This window comes from Spizellomyces punctatus (genome assembly GCF_000182565.1).
Source record: "Spizellomyces punctatus DAOM BR117 chromosome Unknown supercont1.1, whole genome shotgun sequence".
NCBI lineage: Eukaryota > Fungi > Chytridiomycota > Chytridiomycetes > Spizellomycetales > Spizellomycetaceae > Spizellomyces > Spizellomyces punctatus.
The window spans coordinates 666942-686425 of record NW_015971537.1 but is presented as its reverse complement, the minus strand read 5'-3'; the positions used below and the strand labels follow the sequence as shown (position 1 = coordinate 686425).

General features: G+C 47.4%; 6 protein-coding genes across 6 annotated transcripts; 3 read left to right on the top strand and 3 right to left on the bottom strand.

Moving 5' to 3' along the window:
* The first annotated feature begins 269 nt into the window (after window positions 1-269).
* Window positions 270-2827, top strand: SPPG_00268 (uncharacterized protein). Its single transcript, XM_016748599.1, has 11 exons — window positions 270-552; window positions 652-1075; window positions 1150-1210; window positions 1269-1387; window positions 1467-1502; window positions 1565-1670; window positions 1727-2071; window positions 2153-2320; window positions 2379-2452; window positions 2528-2575; window positions 2641-2827. The coding sequence occupies exons 1-11, from the start codon at window positions 419-421 to the stop codon at window positions 2716-2718; spliced, it is 1593 nt and encodes a 530-aa protein (XP_016612582.1). The 5' UTR covers window positions 270-418; the 3' UTR covers window positions 2719-2827.
* On the bottom strand, window positions 2691-5252 carry SPPG_00267 (TatD family hydrolase). The gene is made up of 8 exons (XM_016748598.1): window positions 5109-5252; window positions 4982-5047; window positions 4867-4929; window positions 4758-4808; window positions 4483-4699; window positions 4216-4422; window positions 3932-4150; window positions 2691-3869 (listed from the first exon to the last, which is right to left on the bottom strand). The coding sequence occupies exons 1-8, from the start codon at window positions 5125-5127 to the stop codon at window positions 3764-3766; spliced, it is 948 nt and encodes a 315-aa protein (XP_016612581.1). The 5' UTR covers window positions 5128-5252; the 3' UTR covers window positions 2691-3763.
* A 118-nt stretch (window positions 5253-5370) lies between these two features.
* Window positions 5371-13630, top strand: SPPG_00266 (uncharacterized protein). Its single transcript, XM_016748597.1, has 31 exons — window positions 5371-5694; window positions 5812-5930; window positions 5995-6141; window positions 6210-6290; window positions 6358-6486; window positions 6549-6699; window positions 6762-6894; window positions 6956-7059; window positions 7117-7178; window positions 7241-7411; window positions 7475-7585; window positions 7643-7750; window positions 7809-8492; window positions 8559-8681; window positions 8737-8923; window positions 8981-9116; window positions 9181-9431; window positions 9493-9553; window positions 9610-10037; window positions 10098-10864; window positions 10928-11097; window positions 11155-11310; window positions 11383-11458; window positions 11522-11633; window positions 11701-11819; window positions 11879-12009; window positions 12064-12269; window positions 12330-12526; window positions 12583-12666; window positions 12730-12854; window positions 12910-13630. Exons 1-31 carry the CDS (start codon window positions 5592-5594, stop codon window positions 13472-13474), a joined length of 5997 nt encoding a protein of 1998 aa, XP_016612580.1. The 5' UTR covers window positions 5371-5591; the 3' UTR covers window positions 13475-13630.
* A 114-nt stretch (window positions 13631-13744) lies between these two features.
* SPPG_00265 (uncharacterized protein) lies at window positions 13745-14348 on the bottom strand (the record flags this gene model as incomplete). The annotated part of the gene is made up of 3 exons (XM_016748596.1): window positions 13745-13913; window positions 13981-13997; window positions 14274-14348. 3 exons carry the CDS (start codon window positions 14346-14348, stop codon window positions 13745-13747), a joined length of 261 nt encoding a protein of 86 aa, XP_016612579.1.
* A 155-nt stretch (window positions 14349-14503) lies between these two features.
* SPPG_00264 (Elongator subunit ELP2) lies at window positions 14504-18433 on the top strand. Its single transcript, XM_016748595.1, has 18 exons — window positions 14504-14745; window positions 14806-14884; window positions 14943-15031; window positions 15083-15233; window positions 15297-15383; window positions 15481-15545; window positions 15609-15862; window positions 15927-16001; window positions 16056-16147; window positions 16211-16320; window positions 16391-16520; window positions 16575-16665; window positions 16730-16880; window positions 16955-17102; window positions 17168-17397; window positions 17463-17869; window positions 17951-18055; window positions 18115-18433. The coding sequence occupies exons 1-18, from the start codon at window positions 14614-14616 to the stop codon at window positions 18269-18271; spliced, it is 2553 nt and encodes an 850-aa protein (XP_016612578.1). The 5' UTR covers window positions 14504-14613; the 3' UTR covers window positions 18272-18433.
* On the bottom strand, window positions 18294-19068 carry SPPG_00263 (uncharacterized protein). Its single transcript, XM_016748594.1, has 4 exons — window positions 18922-19068; window positions 18768-18851; window positions 18571-18708; window positions 18294-18503 (listed from the first exon to the last, which is right to left on the bottom strand). The coding sequence occupies exons 1-4, from the start codon at window positions 19036-19038 to the stop codon at window positions 18477-18479; spliced, it is 366 nt and encodes a 121-aa protein (XP_016612577.1). The 5' UTR covers window positions 19039-19068; the 3' UTR covers window positions 18294-18476.
* Window positions 19069-19484: the final 416 nt, after the last annotated feature.

Sequence of the window (19484 nt, the reverse complement as noted above, 5' to 3'; positions counted from 1 at the left end):
TCAAGTGCGGCTTCCTTTTTTTTTTAGCTGGACATGGAAGATAACGATATGATCCAAGTTTCTGTACAGCAGCTTGGAGGGTCCATGGCCTGAGATTAACGTGTAGGAATAATGTATTTCTGTATATAAAATACGAATCTTGTCGATGTTTGCTTCGTCGAAACCTGCTTTAGTCTCCATCTTCACGTCCTCATCCTCACGTGATAGACCATCCCATGATGCCGTAATCGAGGCGCGTCTCTTCACCGCTTCTCCATCTGCTGGATATTCGTGCGCACTGTACAATGGAAAATGGTTATTATTGAGCTGACTGAGCAAGGACATCTTTCGCACAATTCAAACCAATTTTGAAGAGGCCATCAAACACTGAAATTCTAGGCAAAAGCCAGCAAGATCTAAGACGTTACATATCTCCATCATGTGGATGCATCTGCAACAGTACGCTCTGCCACTACTTGGAGCCGCTGTTGCGGCTACTTTAGTGGGCCAGAACCCGGCAGGAGCGGACGTTCTTGCAGGAGGCTCTGGTGACGCACCCACTGGACCCGCCATGTAAGAGATCTCCTGTATTCTTAGCCCCATTTACAGTGATTAATGGTTTGCCTGCACTGTTCCTACATTCACAACGACGACCTGGTTTCAATTATATAGCATTCCAATGATCCGCCACCCTGAGGGCCGCCTTGCGTTCAGGCGTAGTCTCCTTCGTCGTAGTGACGACGGTTTGGTTACGTTGAAAGAGGATGTCACCGCAGAAGACATTGCTAAGGCGATGGCGTCCCTCCATTTTGTGGAGAAAAATGTTACTGCCGGTATTCCGGAAGCCGCAGACGATTTGATTCAAAACTTGCGTGCCAGGGATGAAGGGGGTACTACCGATGTTGACGGAGACCCAGATTATATTGGCGAGCCAGATGAAGATGAGATGTTGCAGTACTACGTCGGTGAAGAGGACGAGGATGAACCCCCTCTCAATCTCAGGCGGCGTGGAATGGGAGAATCAAAAAGTAGGAGGCAGTATGTTGCGCCTTCAACCCCAAACGTGGCTGATATTTCCAACAATTATGACACAATGGTAAGGAAAAGTGCTTCTCTTCGTCATCGGCGAATCACAAATGAACGTACTCTACTTTGGAAATTCTATATCAGTATTACACGAGTATCCTGGTTGGAACTCCGGGAAAATGGTTCTCCGTAGTCATTGATACTGGTTTGTGGCCGCCCTCACGTATTGCTTGGACTCGTCATATACTCATCAACACTGTCAGGTTCTGCTGACCTGTGGATTCCTTCTATGAAATGCGGCAGCCCCTGTTCACAAAGAAGAAGGTACGACGCAACGCAATCAAGGACAGCTTACCAGCTTGGCATTCCGGTCACTACCTATGTAAGTTACTTTCCTCCATTTTGTTCACGCTGTTTCTGTTCCAAACTTTGACGCTCGATCTCGTCAATAAAAACAAAAGTATAGTCTCGGTTCCGCTTCGGGTAGCGTTGTCACGGTAAGCAAGACAGATCACATACCGATGTACTTTGTAGTGAAGCCTTCCTTGCTACTATCTAGGATTACGTGCGCATTGGAAATTTGATCGCTACGTCACAGGTGTTCATTCAGGCAGATCAGATGAATAATGTACAGCCAGCTAATGTCGACGGGTTGCTCGGATTAAGTAGGTCGAACCGATTGAAGTACTATCCGACGCAATCTCTAACAGTGTGTTCACAGGTTTCTCGTCCCTCTCTTGGGCAAACTCTGTGGTTCCTGATAATCTCGTTGGAAAATCGTCGATAATTGAGAACCTTTATTACGGGCGAAAGCTGCAGCAACCCGCTTTTGGGGTATGGCTGGATAAATATGTATCTTGGAGTGCTGCACCTGGTTCGACTGTCGGTGGTGAATTGGCTCTGGGCAGCACTACAGGCAACCCTGCTAGATATACTGGACCGATTACGTGGCTGAGCGTCCCTAATACCGCCAACTGGTGGCACGTTCAACTGAACGGGATTGCGGGTCCGGATGGGGTAAATTTGGTGCCAAGCGGAAGAGCCATTAGAGGAATTGTGGATACTGGTACGTGACCCGCCGATTTACAGGAAGGACTGTTTCTTTGCAATTAAAAAATATCATTTGCGTTCCTTGCTAACTATCCAGGAACAACCCTGATTGTCGTGGACTATGCCGTGGCTGCAAGACTGAATGGCCTCTTGGGAGCATACGGTGCCGGGGTCCGCGGATTGTGGGCGGTGAGCTGCAATAAGGCCAAAAACAGTGGTGTCAAGATCACCTTCACCTTGCAAGGAAACAAGTTCACGCTTGATGGTATGTTCAAAATGGTATTTGCACCTGCCGCTTTCCAAGTTCAACATCTCTCCATCAGCTGCGGATTTGCCTACTCGAGTCTGGCCTGATGACCCGAATACCTGTTACGCTCCATTTCAGGCTCGCCAAAACGTAGGTTCAAATAATATGCTATCGTCAACACATTCCAGTTTCTGACAGAACCATTTGATTGGGATGTGCAATTAGCAAGATGTTACTGACAAGTGGATTCTTGGGGAAGTTTTCCTTCGGAAGGTAAGACGAGTTTAACTTATGGCTTGAGGTATTGGTTGTACTTATCGTTCCTAAATTTCGCACAGTACTATCAGATATACGATTATAATGTGCAGAGCAACTCGCTGCAGCCACGCGTTGGTCTTGCCCTCGCCAAGCATTGACAGTCTTTGATGACTAGTTACAATTCGTCTGATACCCATGTTTATGACCATGTACACCTCTTTTGTTATTGTCAATATCAGTTGTCCATCCGTGATTCTCAATGACCGTACACGTCATTAACCAAAGCCCATTTTTTCTGCAACTCCAACAGTCTATCTCGCTCAAGTGGCCTCTCCAGGGTGAATCGCAAATAGAGGGGGAACGAGAAGAATATAAGCCATTGATGGCGCACGGCCGACCTCGTGTAGCTTCATCCTTTATCCGACACTATTCTAGGCCTCTGGTTGGATGCCGGGTACATGGTGAACCTCCCATTTTCACGGCCCACTATCCCAGAGGCCATAATGATAATAAAGTATCGCAGGAATGTTTGATTCGCTCGAGCCCACTTATTAGGTTTGCCTGCGTTTCCGTTCTGACTGGTCAACCTGGCGCCCATCTCCACAGCGCGACGACAGAGCTCTGCGTCTGCTACAATCCAACGTTCACTTTTGAGCTTTCCCTATCCATGCTTTATTCGCTCGGTGATGGCTGTGGGGTTGAGGGCAACTGCCCTGGTGCAGAACGTGCGCCGTGTGGGAGGTGCGGGAAGGGAAGAGCCAGGTAATGAAGGACTACCAACCCGAGAAGAACCGCAAGGATAAAAAAAATCGGTTTACTATTCTTCAGGCGCTTCCGTAGAAAGAAATAAGCGAAGAATGTTGCGAGGTAGAAGCGTGTTGAAATGGCCATCAAGCGATGAGGTTGACACGTTCCATGTCTGTACGATCACGCATCATCGATCGTGGATCGTGGCGAGCCCCGAAGACTGTTGCAGCTGAAGCTTCAAAGTTTTGACCAGCAGATCAGAGTTTTCTGGCTTTCATTTTCACTACTGGAGTTAATGGATGCATCTACTCGGTAAGGCGAATTTCTGTAAGTGCTTTGATTCCATCTCCTTCGCCCAATAGTATCCCGTGCAACATTGACGTTTGATAGTTACAAGCTTTCCATCGACCGTACGCATCTCAGATCTACTTAAATTCTATTGAGATTGTATGTTTACTAAGATCTTCCCAGAAAAAACATCTTTCTTGTATTGTGATACACAATCTCTGATAATTCCCTTATATCCATGCTTTTCAGATCAGCAATAACTTTTAAGACTTGCCTAAACATGTCAGTTAATATCACACAGCATGAGCGGATAATGACACTATGCGAGGGGCCCACCTTATTTGGCAGGGCTCGTTGCGTCCCTTTACCATGCAACCCATCTCAAACTTTTCTTTTTTCTTGTGGGAACTTGCATTTGCAAATTCAGTATCTTTGATATATTTGTAGGATGCGTGCGTCGGCCTAACGTCGCACCATGGAGCGTCTGTTTCAATCATTAGCCGGTCAACAGGTATTTCTTTTACTACATCCAGATTACGTTGCGTCTTCAAGGAACTGCCGGAATGTAAGTCTTAAGTCTAAAGCCCGTCCACGACTGCTTAGACGTCCAGTAGACGTACCATCCATTTATACCAACGAACAGGTCCAGCTCTCCGACTATTACCTTCATTTCCTCTATTGAGCCATCAAACGAATGAACGACCCCACCCACGAATTTTGATCGATTACGTTTGGTCAATTCAATGAAATCAGAACCTGTGTTTCGATTGTGCAGGAACATTGGAAGACCTGTTTGCTGAGCAAGGTCAAACTGACGTTCATAGTATCTACGTGAATGTTAGTTTCCGTGATCGCCAGCGTGCAAATCGTGCCAAAGCGCCACTAACCGTAGCTGGAGTTCCTTCGGACAAAATTCTAACCGATCATAATCAAGCCCACATTCGCCAACTGCAACCACCTTTGCAGAAGGAGATGCTGCATCTTCCTTAATAATACTCAATAAGGAGGTGAAGTAAGCGTCCGGATCCTGGGGTGTTCCGTCTGATGATGTTTCAAACTCTTGACATCGTGTAGGATGACATCCCACGGTTGAAAAGAGAAAATCTGGAAAGGTCCAGCATTTATTCTTCTGCAGGCAACAGCGGGTTAATTATGTCTTTACCATGCCGGCGAGCTAGATGGAGCGCCTCTTGACTTTCTTTGAGATTTCCTCCTAATACAACAGAGATTGTCAACCATATGATAGTTGAACTTGAGCAGGAGAAACGCACCGGTCACCATAATGCGTTCTACGCCAGCGTCACGAGCCCGTTGAAGTACCTGCTCGAGGTCATCTGCGCGATAATGGGCGATGTGTCGAACTTTGAGAGGTTGATGCCAGCGTACCTGTGTGCACCGGCTTTCCCCGATATGTGCCGCGAAACATGGGGTCCGTCAAATTTACACCGATATCTATAATAGAAAAGCATTGCGGTTCTCTGCTTTTTCCTTTCTGGCCACATATCATACCTACCAATACACTTGTAAGCCATCTTGCTTATCTGCCGGACGCCAGGCGGCAGCGTGAAGGGACTTAGACTTCTAGTCGCCAGAATGTAGAGGTATACGCTAGTCTGTTTGAATTTCGTAAAAACGAAGCAGCAGGCAAACGTTCATTTTTCAAGATATCTCAGGATGATCTTGTACACTAACTGGTAATGTGAATGAGTCATAATGACTCATCCAACAGAACGTCGTCCAATCCAAAAAGCCGCACTTCGTGTCAGCAGAGATCGGCAAGATCGCGGCTAAGTGTTGCGAATGTTTAGGAGTGCGGCCAATAGTTATTAAACAGAGCTTCGAAGCTCCAGCACTGGTCATTGTATCTTTTCGTGCTGGCTGCAATCCAGTTGCACCTCCTACTTGTCTCCACCCCACGACAATTGTTGGTTTCCCACCCATGCGCCTTTATCGCGGTTCGCTACTGAGTAGCTGCAAGACATAGGAGGGAGGATATATGGCGGAGTCCTCAGGCAACATCAGTGAGCCTGGTGCGCTGCGGGCTTCTGCGTCTACTGAATTTCCCATTGGCGATACATATGAGAGTACAAGCTCAGAAGGTGAGAATGATGGTTATGTATGCTGCAACTGGCAACGCTCTTGGTTTTGTCCAAAGTTAGGGCAGATCCTATGCACTCTGCGGTTACTGCATGATTAATGAGAACATGCCCTGGTAGATTTGCGTAAAGATCCCAAGTACAGGAGATACCTCAATGCGGTGGACAAGATTCTTCTATCATTTGACACAATTAGCGAATGGGCTGACGTGATAGGCTTCTTGACCCGACTCGCTAAGGTACATTCCTAGTACAACAATTCAACCATGTCACCGGGTGACTCTTATCACCAAATTTCTTCAGACGCTTCAAGCGCACTCCAGCCATTCAGCTATACCACAGAAGCTAGTGATTGCAAAACGTTTGGCGCAATGTCTGAATCCTGCGCTACCAGCGGGGGTACATCAAAAGACGTTGGATGTTTACGGACTGATTTTCGAGGCCACTGGTGTGAGTGCATGTCCATCTTACTAGCAGAACGTCTTGAGGACTCATGTAGATGGCCGGCGATCTAATAGACGACGCAATTAGCGGAGGATCTACCCCTTTGGTCGTGTGGACTATTTCCATTCTTGCAGAATTCGCCAACAACGGTGAAGGTACAGGAGCACAGTAGTCGTCCATCAATAGAGTGGCTGCTAAATGGAGTGCTCACTCTGTGCATAGCCGCAAGTTCTGGCTCTGTACGAAAAATATTATCTACCCTTGGGCTTGCGTTTAAAACCAAGTCTTAAAGCATTGATATTAGCACTTCTTCCCAGTTTAGAGGAAGAGAATAATGAATATTTCGACAGGGTGGGTAACGTTTGACATACTAACCTAAGTATTTAGGGAATAGGCTAACGCTTATGGTATAGGTTATGGGAATTTTGGATGGCCTCGTACGCAGCGTTGGTCAAGGATATTTCTACCATTGTATTTGGCTTTCGTTGATATCCGTGCCGCACTTGCGCTTAGCCGCTGTAAACTATCTACTTCGGCGAATGCCAAAAGTATCCTCCGCAGAAGGTATGCATGAGCAGTCAAGTTCGACGTGGCCTTCTGTAAATCAGTCATCGCCTGTGGTTTAGACGTCGCTGTGGTGCTTGGAAACGATACGAGCTTGTTGGCGAGGGCATTATCCGCAGTGTTGGAAGACAGAGTCCTGCTGGTGCAAAGGGGGGCATTAGAATTGCTGCTGGTCCATTTCCCTTTGAAATATGGGTACGGGATATGCAATGGGATCTACTCCTGGCAGTTCGCTAATCGGAGTGAACTTGGCTAGCCTCTTTCACGGGCCCGACCTGGTTTTACTGCTCGGTGCATCGGCAGGCGTTGTTTTACGCAAAGACATGTCTCTCAATCGCCGGCTTTACGCATGGCTACTAGGTATGGGTTAAGTGTTCACACTTTTCGTTGATCCTCATTGAATGACATTCGACATAGGGTCAGCCGACAGTAAACTTTTGGCAGATGATTGTAGATTTCCTCTGACTTCGGCATTGAGGGTAAGTAAGACAAGGAGTGTCAGTTTCCGTGATGAGCAGGCTACCTGACACTTCTCGGGAAGGCTATGTTCTATACTCCCAGCGCCGATTTTTCTGAGATCTCCAAACCGTATAAAATAATGATATCTTTAATGGACAAGACTGAAATCGGACAACCTTTGCTGCGCGATCTTTTTCCTATCATTTTCCACTCCCTGAAAAAGCAGATGGAGTCTTCAACCCATCAGACAGAGGTAACCGTAGTTTTATTGCCCTATTTGATTCCCACGACTCAACAAATCTACAATGGGTGCTAGCTATTGCAAACGGCGACGATGTTTTTAGATATGGTAGACCCTCTGCTGATTTGGACGCAATTGTACCGCATTGTACGCAAAGCCTCGCTCGAATCCATGGACAAAGTCGAGGTAACACTTCTTGGCAAGCAGGCATCGCAAACGACCTTGATAATGAATCATCCTCAGGGTTATGAGCTCTTCGATTTTGCGCTTTCGACCTTCAAATGGAGTGACGACGAGACCCAACGTGTTCATTTGCCGTTTTTGTTCAAAACCATGACCAATCGACTTACGGTAATTCATACAAGATTATGCTTATCATCAACATCTAACGCGTGAATTCTTCTTTTAGACGTTACCGTCTCTTCCCGAAACTCTTGCTAATTTACCATTATACTTAAAGCTGATCGGTAAACTTGAATTTCTCATTGGCGATGACGTCCTATCCCACTCCTGGTCATTGCGTGATTTCGGTGGTGCCAGCATGGAAGAATTACCGCCGACAGATGCAGCCGGTGACGGGAATGGAGGGCTTTCATCGGCGGCAAAGCGTACAGGCGTAGAGCAAACTAAAAGGGATATGGTAGTGGAAATTGATGAGTTTTATGAGATGGCTGACAATGCATCCGGTGCATTGGACCCCTTTCGTCAGCAAAACATTCTAGTGGGAAGGAATATTCTTCAATCAGGTTTCAGTGACTTGCTCGCTTTCGTGGCCCGGTTGATAACGGATGGGATTTTTCATGACCACCAAGTTGAAAAACCTGCGAACGAAGCACTGGACCGAACAGTGGTGAATGCGCCGGTATCATCTTATCATGGCAGACGCCGGATAACAAGCGTATTCGGACAAGTAACAACGATCATTCAAAGTCTTGCCGCCCATCTAGATCCCCTGGATCGCGAGGCCCAATTGCGGCGAATGTCACAAGGCGATGTACAACAACACTGTACAGAAGAGGGTGTTCCACTGCCGTCAGTGTCAGAAGGAACGGGAACGATGTGGCTTGTGCCATTGATGAATGCAGCACATATGGTACGCCTGTTATGTGATTTTGCTTGTCATGCTATGGCGGTAGAGGGATTGATCTATGTCCCGTAGGTCAATGACTTTCCCGTCCTCAACGCTGCTTTGAGCTGTTTGCTAAGCCTGCTCACCAGCAAGCTCTATCCAATTCCTGAGCCACCGCAGTTCAATCATTTTGTGTGTGCAGTTATGCAAAAAGTATGTGTTGGCGCGGATGGGAATGGTTGAGAAAGCTGTCCTGACACCATTGTAGTTATGGATGTTCCTAGGCCCTGAGGAGGTCCGATATCACTCTCGTGCTGTGGAGCTAATATGGGCTCTCTGTTCTGTATCGAGCTCCTATATAATGGAAAATGTCATGGCTCAACAGTTAACAAGCGGAACATCGTCGGAGCGGCTAGGACGCTTCGAGAAGTTTGGCATTTTCTGGAGGCTGTCGGGTATGAAGAATCAGCTAGTTTGCTACGCTATCATCGAATTCTCAGTCTCTCGTGCAGAAGAAGCTGCGAGTCACGCTAGTATGCTTTTCTCCCGCCCCTTATTTATAATGCTTGACGCATTGCGAAGCAAGGATCCTCTCATTCGCAGAGGTGGAGAAACGTGGTTCAGATCCTATGTCAAATCATATATCCGGTAAGCGCCGTCTCATTAGCATGATGCGAATGAAGGTGATTAAATCGCTCATTCTACTTTGAAGAATTCTTGATCCGTTGTTGGCGATTCTGCTTCATCGGGACATCCGCCGTATTTCAAAAAACGTTCGCGTCAGTGGCGAAGACGTGGCCCTCTTTTATTACACAGCGCCCTTCAATCAAGCGCAAGTGGACTACGCCTACCAGACTTTGCTAGGGATCTTAAGTTTTGGAGATCGGCTGTTCCTACGATCTATATGGATGGCCACAGTTAAACTACCTGATCTTGTTAACGCTTGTCGCTGGATGGAAGAGGGTATTACGTGCGCAGCTTTCGATATCTCGCGCCCACCGCCACTGATATATACATTTCTCAGACTATAATATTCCAAGCAACCATTTCACGTACGCGGAACTGCTGATAACGCTTAGTCTGAGGTGCGTTCTCTGTGCATCTTAGATGATTCAATGCGAGTAACTGTCAATCCACTTAGGTACCTTCAGAGCGAACCACTCCCGCATGCCTCGACCAGCGAGATCAACCTGATAGAATCGATTCAAGCTCGTGCGGCTGAGTTCCTACTTATTGTGTTATCCCGGTCCGATTACGCGAATTATCAGCTAGTGTCCGTCGTCCAAGGAATAGTCATTCGCAAGTTGCTGTATTGCATATTCGCTTGCAAACTAGATGTGCAGCCACGAATGCTTCAGGTACTGCATGGCATTGCAGGCTTGCTCAGTTCTCAGCGAGTGGTTCACGAAGTTGGAACGGTGCCCGTCTCTACCAAAGCGGATGTGCCTGTGTCAGCGGCAATGGACAGTATGTTAGCAGCGGAGATGAGAACGGAATCGCAAGAGCACACGGAGAGCAGCGAAACAAAGCCAAATTCCAATGCTACTTTTCCTCGCTTGCGCACTATTGGTAAGAAGATGCCTTAGAAAAATGTGCGATTAACGCCCATTCATCGTTTGTTTTGCGAAGGCTCATCTCCAATCCTGGTTCGCACTTTGCTCGATGCCCTTTCAATACGCACCAATCGGCCCGTGCTCCAACATTACATGGACTTCATCCTTTCTTCCCTTCCCCATCTTCGAAACTCTTTCAGAAGGATTTTGCTCCCCATAATACAATGTCTTTGTGACGAGCTACGGAAGTATCAAGATGGAATGAGAAAGTATATGTCATATAGTTTCGAGCGGTTACAAAGCAATGGAATCGACCCAGGAGATGAGCAATTGTCAATGCAAGCGTACCCCGAGCTAGATGCGCTAGTCCTATTGTATGGGTTGGAGAAACTTATCGCATTTTGTTTGGCGGAAGGTGGTTTGGATAGTACCGGAGCGAAAGGCGGGCCACCGGGAGCGGGAGGGACCAGCTTCAAATTTTTCACAGGCTACGTTGCCAGCGTCTTTGGTAGCGATGAAAGGGGTCTGGAAGCAGAGACGGCGCAGCAACGGATGACGGAAGTAGTTTTGAACCTACTGCCGTCAATCTTGAGGAATTTGCAGGAGCTGTATGGGTTGTTTGACGTATGTTCGACTGAAGGGCAATCCATGGAATCCCGTAACCAGCTCGATCAAAGCAACGCTCAAGAAAGCATGGGCATGTCCTTCACATTTCTGAGGGATCGTTTACGTTTTCGAATCCGTAAAGTCTTGGAAGCCACTTACAAATTACATTCGGCAGATACCATCGAGTCGTTAATTGAGGTATGGCTCGCGGAAAATGGGGGTCACGTTGACAAGGAGGTGAGCGTATGCAGCATGTCCGCCAGAGCACGGCAGTGCATTATGCTCACAGCTGCTATCCAGGAGAAGGCGCTGAAGCGAACCGCTATCGCAATGATGGAGGTGATTCACGGAAGTACTCCAAGGTCGATAGTGACCACAGTCCTTGACATATTGAAGGAACGCGGGGTAATTCTTCAAGGAACCAGTCAAAGAGATCGCATAAAGAAGGCATCTCTGAAAGCGCGGACTTTGTATGTCTCATTTTCGCAATCGAGTGAAATGGTGCCCTCATTAATGTCGTGTTACAGACCAGACATATCATTGGTGCTATTTCTGGAGAAATACTGCGCGCTTTGGGCTCCAGCGGAAACCCTCAAAGAGACGTGGCCCTATGTGGCCGCATACGTGAAAGAGGCTAGCGCCCAAGCGTCTGCATATAAACATTTGTTTTTGCCTATCTTGAGGTGAGTAGAAAACTCTACAACGATTTCCTCAGCAGTTGTGCTCAGCGCATGCGATACTCTGCCTTCGAGTAGACTTTTGAACGTGTACTTTGAAAAGTTCGCCACTCTACCACAGTTTGAAGACAAGCGTATTTTGCGCGAAGCAGAGGTTGGTCACTGCATTGGGGTGACAATATGATAGCTAGGTTGTCTCAGACAATTGTATCCTCAGGACTTGTACCAGAAGGTCTGCGATTATTGCATCTTAATAGCCGGGCGATCTTTTGACCAGGGATCATGGCGGAAAAGTGTTCAAGCGGCCGACACAGATACTGCCAACGCTGGTAAGAGCTGTATGCAGTCATTTGTTCGCCGGCCGGAATTCCCTCACTGAAGAGGATCGGATTGCAGATCAGGTCGGCATTGGCATCGGAGGGCGCGGAGATGCAACTGCAGTTTTGCCATTGCCGGAGATAGACCATATGGTAAAACGCTTGAGCAAGGTTTCTGATGAATCGCTGGTGCAGGAGGTGAGGAGTATCTGTTCTGTCCGAATTGACGTTTACCATATAAATAACGAATTGGGAAGGTGGTGGTGTTTTTTGGCAGCTCTCTTGTACCATCACTACGCAGATTTCTGCTAGATCAAGACCGTATATTATCAATTCTAAGTAACATGGTATACTACATCGTCGCACCCCTGTTCAGAAATAAGCAAAGGTGGGAAGAGCTGCAATCATAATTGACATGCGAGTGCTGACTGAATATTTTCAGCGTGAAGGCACTGCTCAATCCCATTTTGGAGCTTGTTTGTGCCATGACGACCTTGCCTGCTGCGCACAGAGCTTGGCGTCGGGAGGCATGGGATGCATTTCTAGACCCGAAGTTCTTTGAGATGGGCATCGTGGCAAGTAGGAAATGGCGTGTGATAGTACAAGCAATGGTGTCGTCAGATAAGGAGAAGATAGCTGATCTTATAGGTAACCCAGGACTGTTCACTCTCGATTTCTCCGTATCCCATTTTTGACGGACTGATTTAGGGCGGATATCGGCTGTTCCGTCCGCCACGCTCTTTATGTCAAAGGATCAGGAGACAACAATACGGGCATATGCAGTTCGACGCCTGTCCTTTGTCATTTTCAGTGGGACGATGGATCAGTATGTTCCTCAATTGCCAGGTATACAAGAGAAACTGGTGGACATTTTCAAAGTAAAATCGGATGTCATGCATATTGAGGTGTGAAGCATTATCAAGGACATTCACAGAGAATTACAAACTAACGCTCTATGTAGGCGTATTTGTGCTTGCGGGTTCTGCTTTGCAGGATTTCTACGCATCATTTGGCAAATTTTTGGCCAACCGTTTTGACAGAATTGGTAAGCTCTATTGCATCAGCTTGCACCAATCCATTTGTCCCTAACCAAAATGGGCCTGGTCAGATACGTGTGTTTGAAATGTATTTAAGGGGCGATGAAGCTCGCAGCGCGGAGAGCACGGCAGCCTTTTTGGCTGCTTGCAAATTTTTGGATCTGCTGTTAGTTTTGCAGATTGAGGAATTTCAATGGTAAGAGAGTGTTAAAGCAAAGCAATTGTGACATGTCTTATATAATGAGACGCAGGCATCAATGGATCTTCATCACGGAAACATTGGAAGTATTGCAAGATGCCAATAACGCAGCGGTGCGACCGGTGGCATTTGTGGACAAACTCTACACGAAGTGGAGTGGGCAACTGAACGATTCGTCAATGTGGACCCAACCGTCAATCGATAGTTATCCACTTGAGGGGCTTCGCCCAGTGTCAGATGATCTAGCAACGTCCTTGCATCATCAAGTACGACGACGACCTCTACTGACGGCTCGATCCATTTCGGACAAGCGTGAGCTACTTCCTTTCTTCCAGTCGGCGAGCAGATACATCTACGAGACCACATATTCACTAGCGAAGCCCGACATCGAACTCGTAGAAAATATGTTGGAGGCTGAATTTTTATTTGTTGACGATGCAGCTATTCCTGGGTTCGATAGCACACCAAGGACGTCCCTCACTTTGACTGAGTCAGGAGGAGCAGGGTCTCCTGGTGCCTTTGGAGGACGCGAGGCGGGGGCAGACGTGAGCGGCGGAGTGATAGATCTGAATTCCCCAAATCATCCAGCAGTGAAGGAGAATGAAAATAGAACCTAATTGTACATTAGACTACGCACCAGACGACTATGGAAGTCACCTGACGACGGAACGAATGCGGTATATATTGTGCATGAAATCTACAATGTTAAGAACAAATTACTCCACGTGGGTGGCCCTGCTCGCCGAGGTCTCCTACGTAGACTATCACACAGAGCCATATTACGCTCGCGGGTGATCTGTGTGTTGCTGATCGGCTGTATTGCTTCCAGCCTCTGCGATTCCCTGCGCCTCTTTATCTATATAGGGTAATGGTGCTGATCGATAGGACTATCGCAGTTGCCCTTGGTTTGCTTGCGCTGTAAGCTTCTGTCCTACTTTCATGTTCACTTCGAAGTATTTCGCAACACAACGGTCAATGCAGACGGATTCTCCTTTATTCAGCTCGCCGTCTTGGTATTTCGGGGGTACGCACTTTCTATAGCATGAATCGACGATGCTGACAACGGCCAGATTAGCCCATGAACGATTCTGACGAAGTAAAATAGGAAACTCACTTGTTGAACAACGTAGTCACCATTTCCTAATTAAAGAGATGCAAACATGGAAAGGCACGGGATCAGTTACTGCTATAGCACTACAGATCACAAAGCTCGAGCATGAAAACTCATTTTCCTGAGTTCGACAAATGATGCAAAGCGGTGCCCATGTCCTTCAAAGGCAGCTTTGACTAGTTTCAGTTTGTTCTTCCGCGGCTTAGTATCCAACGATCAAGGTTTCCCACAGGGATTACAACGGTGGACAATTGATCACGGTATTATGCGTTGGACGGACATCGGGGCGCATATGTCGCTCTTACCAGTTCCTGCTCGGCCATGGACATGTTGACGTTGCTCTGAACCTGCGTCTGCTGACCAAAGTTTCCGAAGTTCATGTTTGCGTGTGATGGAAGGGTGAAGTCGAATTCTTGCAACCTCTAGATACACTCTTCGACCTTCGCCTGAAGGTCGGTGAATTTGATGCCATGGCAACAGCAAGCTGAGTAAGAACTCCAGCACCCACCCACTGTGATCTACACTCCAGAGATCACTGGCAATCCTAGCTTAAGAAACCTGGGTCAAGAGGCTTTCTGCTCTACGCTCACTCACCTGTTGTACGTGCGCGTATTGTAAAACGTTGTTAATTGCAGTCCAGTTCGCATGGCGTCCGCAAAAGCGTCGCTTGACTTTGTGGGCATTGGTTGTAACCGAGTCAGCCAGGCGGCAGATGCGGCGGCAGACGGACTTGTTGCTTTTGCTGCCAACCACTTTGTCGCATTGTATAGACCAGAAGTTAGTTTTCCGTAATCGAAGTAAATTTGCTTTGAGGAGGACGTTAAAATTGTTTCCTAGGCTGCGACATCTCACGGCACTATTTCCACGTTGCGTGGTCACAGGGACCGTGTTAACTGCCTCAAGTATCTAAGAAGAGGTAATACACACAGAAGCCTTAAAGTCATTTTCAATGCGGCTGATGGAAAACTGGATAGGATCCGGGAGCGGACAGCGTGATGTAGGACTTGTTTCGGGATCTGCTGATAAGACCCTTCGAATATGGAAGAAGATTGGTGATGACCAGGTTGGTTCGTACCGATTTTACTGTAGGCGTTGAACTAATCAAGGCTCTCAGTGGATTTGTTCGGCAGTCTTGGAAGGACATACTGCTGGAATAACGAGTATCGGCGTTGTAAGGGGACGAAACATACCTGGAGACTTGGACTTGATCGCCTCTGCGGCATCTGATGGGACAATAAGAATATGGGAGAGATTAGAGGGAAATGGTAAAGCGACTGCTATATGGTGACATGATTGAGACAGCACCATTAATCATCCAGGGCCTTTAGAGGATATCGTCCGCTGCGTTCAAGTTCTCTCGGTGGGTGCTAGATATGCGATGTGTCTTGCCCTAGCATACCTCCCAAATTCGACAGGTATGGTTAAAAAATGCCTGTATCCAATGTGCTCACATGTATCGCATGTATACATGTTTAGTTGTTTACTTCACGTTTACTGACCTTCCTCTAACAGTACCTGTTCTCATTAGCGGCGGCACAGATAGCCGGATGACTGTATACATAAGGGAGCGAAAGCAGGTGTGGTATCCGTTTACTCCTCTTCGTCAATCTGTTTCACGGTAGACTGATGCCCTGTCAAAGTTTGCCAAAGCGCTTGAGTTGCAGGGTCATTCCGATTGGATCCGATCACTGGATATAGCGACGTACACATCAGCAGATGATGATGACAGACAGCAGCCGCACTTCCGGGATGGCGACTTGATGCTTGCAAGTGCCTCACAGGACAAATATATTCGTATTTGGAAAATATCTGATGCAGCTGGGGATGTTGCCACCAACGGAGACGTAGATGATTTTACAAATCAAATGATGAACGCGTTAGCGGATGCCGGATTGTAAGTTCTGTTGGAGAATTCGTTTGTGATCAACAAATAGATTCTTACGGCTTACCCTGTGAAGGGAAGATGGAGGGTTCCAACTCAGCACGAAAGCCCATCTTATAGAGGTGGAGGACATCAATGACAGTTTGATCAGGTTCGAACGAAATATTCTTTATCATACCTCCCTTATCTCCTAAAATCGTCTCAGCAAGCGCAAATACACAATTATGTTTGATGCCCTGCTCATGGGACACGATGATTGGGTCCATAGTGCCGCATGGCAAGCACCGCTCATCGGAGGTAAGTGACCAGTTGTTGACAATAAATGGCAAGTGATACCCATCGATGTTGCATGCTATATAGTCGAGGCGAGCAACTCCTACCATCAACCAATGGCACTTGTATCGGCGTCAGCCGATAAATCCATAATGATTTGGCGACCAGACCCAATAAGTGGCACTTGGATCAATGAGGTACTGGTGGTCGCGACTGACATTGATGTTCGGCATGGCGCTGCTCACTTCAATTGGCTCTGGATATCAGGTGCGGCTTGGTGAAATTGGCGGTAGCACCCTTGGCTTCTACGGGAGCTTGTTCAGCCCCAATGGGAACTGGGTGCTGGCCAACGGTTACAATGGAGCCCTTCATGTCTGGTCACAGGCGAGTGAAAATGGTAAGGTCGCTTGTGCATTGGGTGACAAGGAATTCGCTGTTAACCCTGCATTAGAATGGACACCGCGGATCGGGATCAGTGGTCATTTTAAATCTGTTGAAGATCTGAGCTGGGACCCATCGGGACAGTTCTTTGTCAGCACAAGGTTTGTTTCAGTGTCCATCACAGCAATTTCCGACGGAGACAGCAAGCCTTACAAATCTTGCCAGCTTGGACCAGACGACGCGATTGTTCGCGCCATGGAAGCGGGATACTGCAACCACATGGCACGAAGTTGCGCGGCCGCAGATACATGGGTACGACTTGCATTGTCTAGCATTTGTCCACAAATATCAGTTTGTAAGCGGTGCTGATGAAAAGGTATGCTCGATAATATTGGGTATTATTGTCCGGAAAGCATAATTCATCTGGCCACCTGACTGACCTCTTTACAGGTTCTTCGCGTGTTCGAGGCACCACGAACCTTTGTTCAGTCGTTGCAAGGCTTGACCCAAGAAACTGAGCAACCGACGTCCATAGAACAACTACCGATTGGCGCCAGCGTACCAGCTCTGGGACTTTCCAACAAGGCGGTATTTGAAGGTATGTGAAACTAAATGCTAACGGCGAATAAATCATATGCATTTGTGACCAATTGGAAATAATAGGGGACATGAAAACAGCTGAAGCGTCCCATGACTTCAGAAATCTGTCAGCATACACAGCCGTAGCTAGCACACCGACATCCTTACTTGAAGCGCTGACTCAACCACCATTCGAACAACACCTTTTGCAACATACATTGTGGCCGGAGACAAACAAACTTTACGGGCATGGCTATGAAATCATCAGCGTTGCTGCCAGTCATGACGGCAATTTCGTAGCCTCTGCTTGCAAGGTATGAATGAACTTTGCCTGTGGCTTGAACGACCCTCTCCAATTCTTAGCTGCGTTCGCTTTCAGGCTGCTAAAGCAGAGCATGCTGCGATCCGTCTCTGGTCGACAAAAACCTGGAAGGAAGTATGTGCTCCTCTAGCCGCACATAACCTAACGGTTGCAGGCATCCGCTTTTCTCCCGACGATCGTTATATTTTGACGGTCGGCCGTGATCGCGCCTGGGCCTTGTTTCAACGCACGGACGACCTACAGTCCTACAGTCCTGTGGCTTTCCAAGCGAAGGCGCATATGCGCATCATCTGGGACGGCGCATGGTCTCATGATGTGCGCTTCTTTGCCACTGGATCTCGGGACAAGACTGTGAAAATATGGGCTAAACAATTCGATGGTACCTCTTGGAAAGCACTCACCACGCTGAAATTTGGGGAGGGAGTGACGGCTGTAGATTTTGCCCCTCGCCTGATTGCCAACAGGTATGATTATCACAGATAAACTCGACGATGGCCAGTATTGTAGAGAAGTTAATACTTCGAATTTCCCCTCATTAACTCCAGCTACATTCTTGCCGCGGGACTGGAAGACGGGCGGATACAAGTATTCCAACTCTCGCTAGAAGACAACAACGCGTCATGGACGGAATCTGTTTCTATACCGCTTGAGTAAGACCTGAACTGTCTCCAGTTTCCAGTTGTTCATGCTGAAATCAGACTATTTGTAGCGATTGCCACGCAGGCCCCGTGAAATCAGTAGCATGGCGAACACGAAGAATACAAGCAGACGAGCGGAGTTCCACGTCGACTGAAGTCCTCCAGCTGGCTACTTGCAGCGAAGATCACTCCGTCCGGTTATTTAGCGTACCGTTTTCCACAGCGTAGCCTCCGTCATATACACCAAAGGTACATAGAAGCAGTGTAGATAGTGAAGCATTATCAACCCGAGTACATACATTTAAATTAGATATGCTGCAGCGATGGCAACCTATACAAGAACTATGCCCGTTATTAGGCCCTTATTTCGAGGAAATAGAGGAGCTCCTGCAATTCAATCCCCATGGTGATCCTGGAATATGTGTATCCGCAGCTAGGAGGCTTTCCACACGAGCACACCCTGCAGCAAATATGGATAGTCATGAGACGGGGACGCGATCACTCAAAATGCGTACGGCGAGACATACGAGGTTTCCACCGAAGTACATGTAAAGCAAGTTCCGCATCTCATGTGTGACTTCAAATCCGTAACCTTCTCCTACCACAGCATGCCAAGAATTTCCACATCTCTTATCCATTAACTCTTTAATATTTTGTGCTGCAGCCTATTCCGCGAATTAGTTATGACTGACGGACGCTCCAGTAGGCATGGACGTTCACGGACCTCAAAATTTCCTGGATGCTTTTCTACTGCTGTTACCACCATATCTACAGCTTCCACTCGAAGTTCCTCTGCCATATCACAAACCTATCAAAGATAGAATGCGGTAATTAACGGCATGGCATCAAGAATGCATGCAAAAAATGGGAGACATTACTCTAACAAGTGGATAGTTGAAATTCTTCTTGGGGTCCTTGTCTTCGCCTTTGTCGGCGCTTGCTCCGGCGCTTTTGTCTGGCGCTGCAAGGTTGGCCGTGCTGCCCAAGTCTGTCATGCTGTTGCTTTTTCTGTGGCAGCGGGACAGGATCTGGTGAACAAGATCTGATGCTGCGGAACGCGATTCAGGTAGGATTATATAAGCAGATTGGGCACTGAGGAGCATGATGGGTGGCGATGAGCTATGAAGCACCCGATTTTACAACTTGCCATTTTATGTTTGGGCTATGGCTGTCATAGAATGCAAATTGTCGCTGGCGCAGCAGATCGTCACACAGTAACCTTTGCCTCGCAGGCCAAGTTAAGATCGAATCACTGAAAGTCGGAATAGATTCATGCGTCGTCCAATATCCTTCATATCAAGTTTATGCGCTCCAATTGCAGCTACTATTGGTCCTGGATTTCATCGGCTGATGTAGCATGATGGACATGTGCGGCCAATGGCAATGATGGGATTCCAAATGAAGTTCACTGACGTAAGGATACTGGTGCGTGTCCACAACC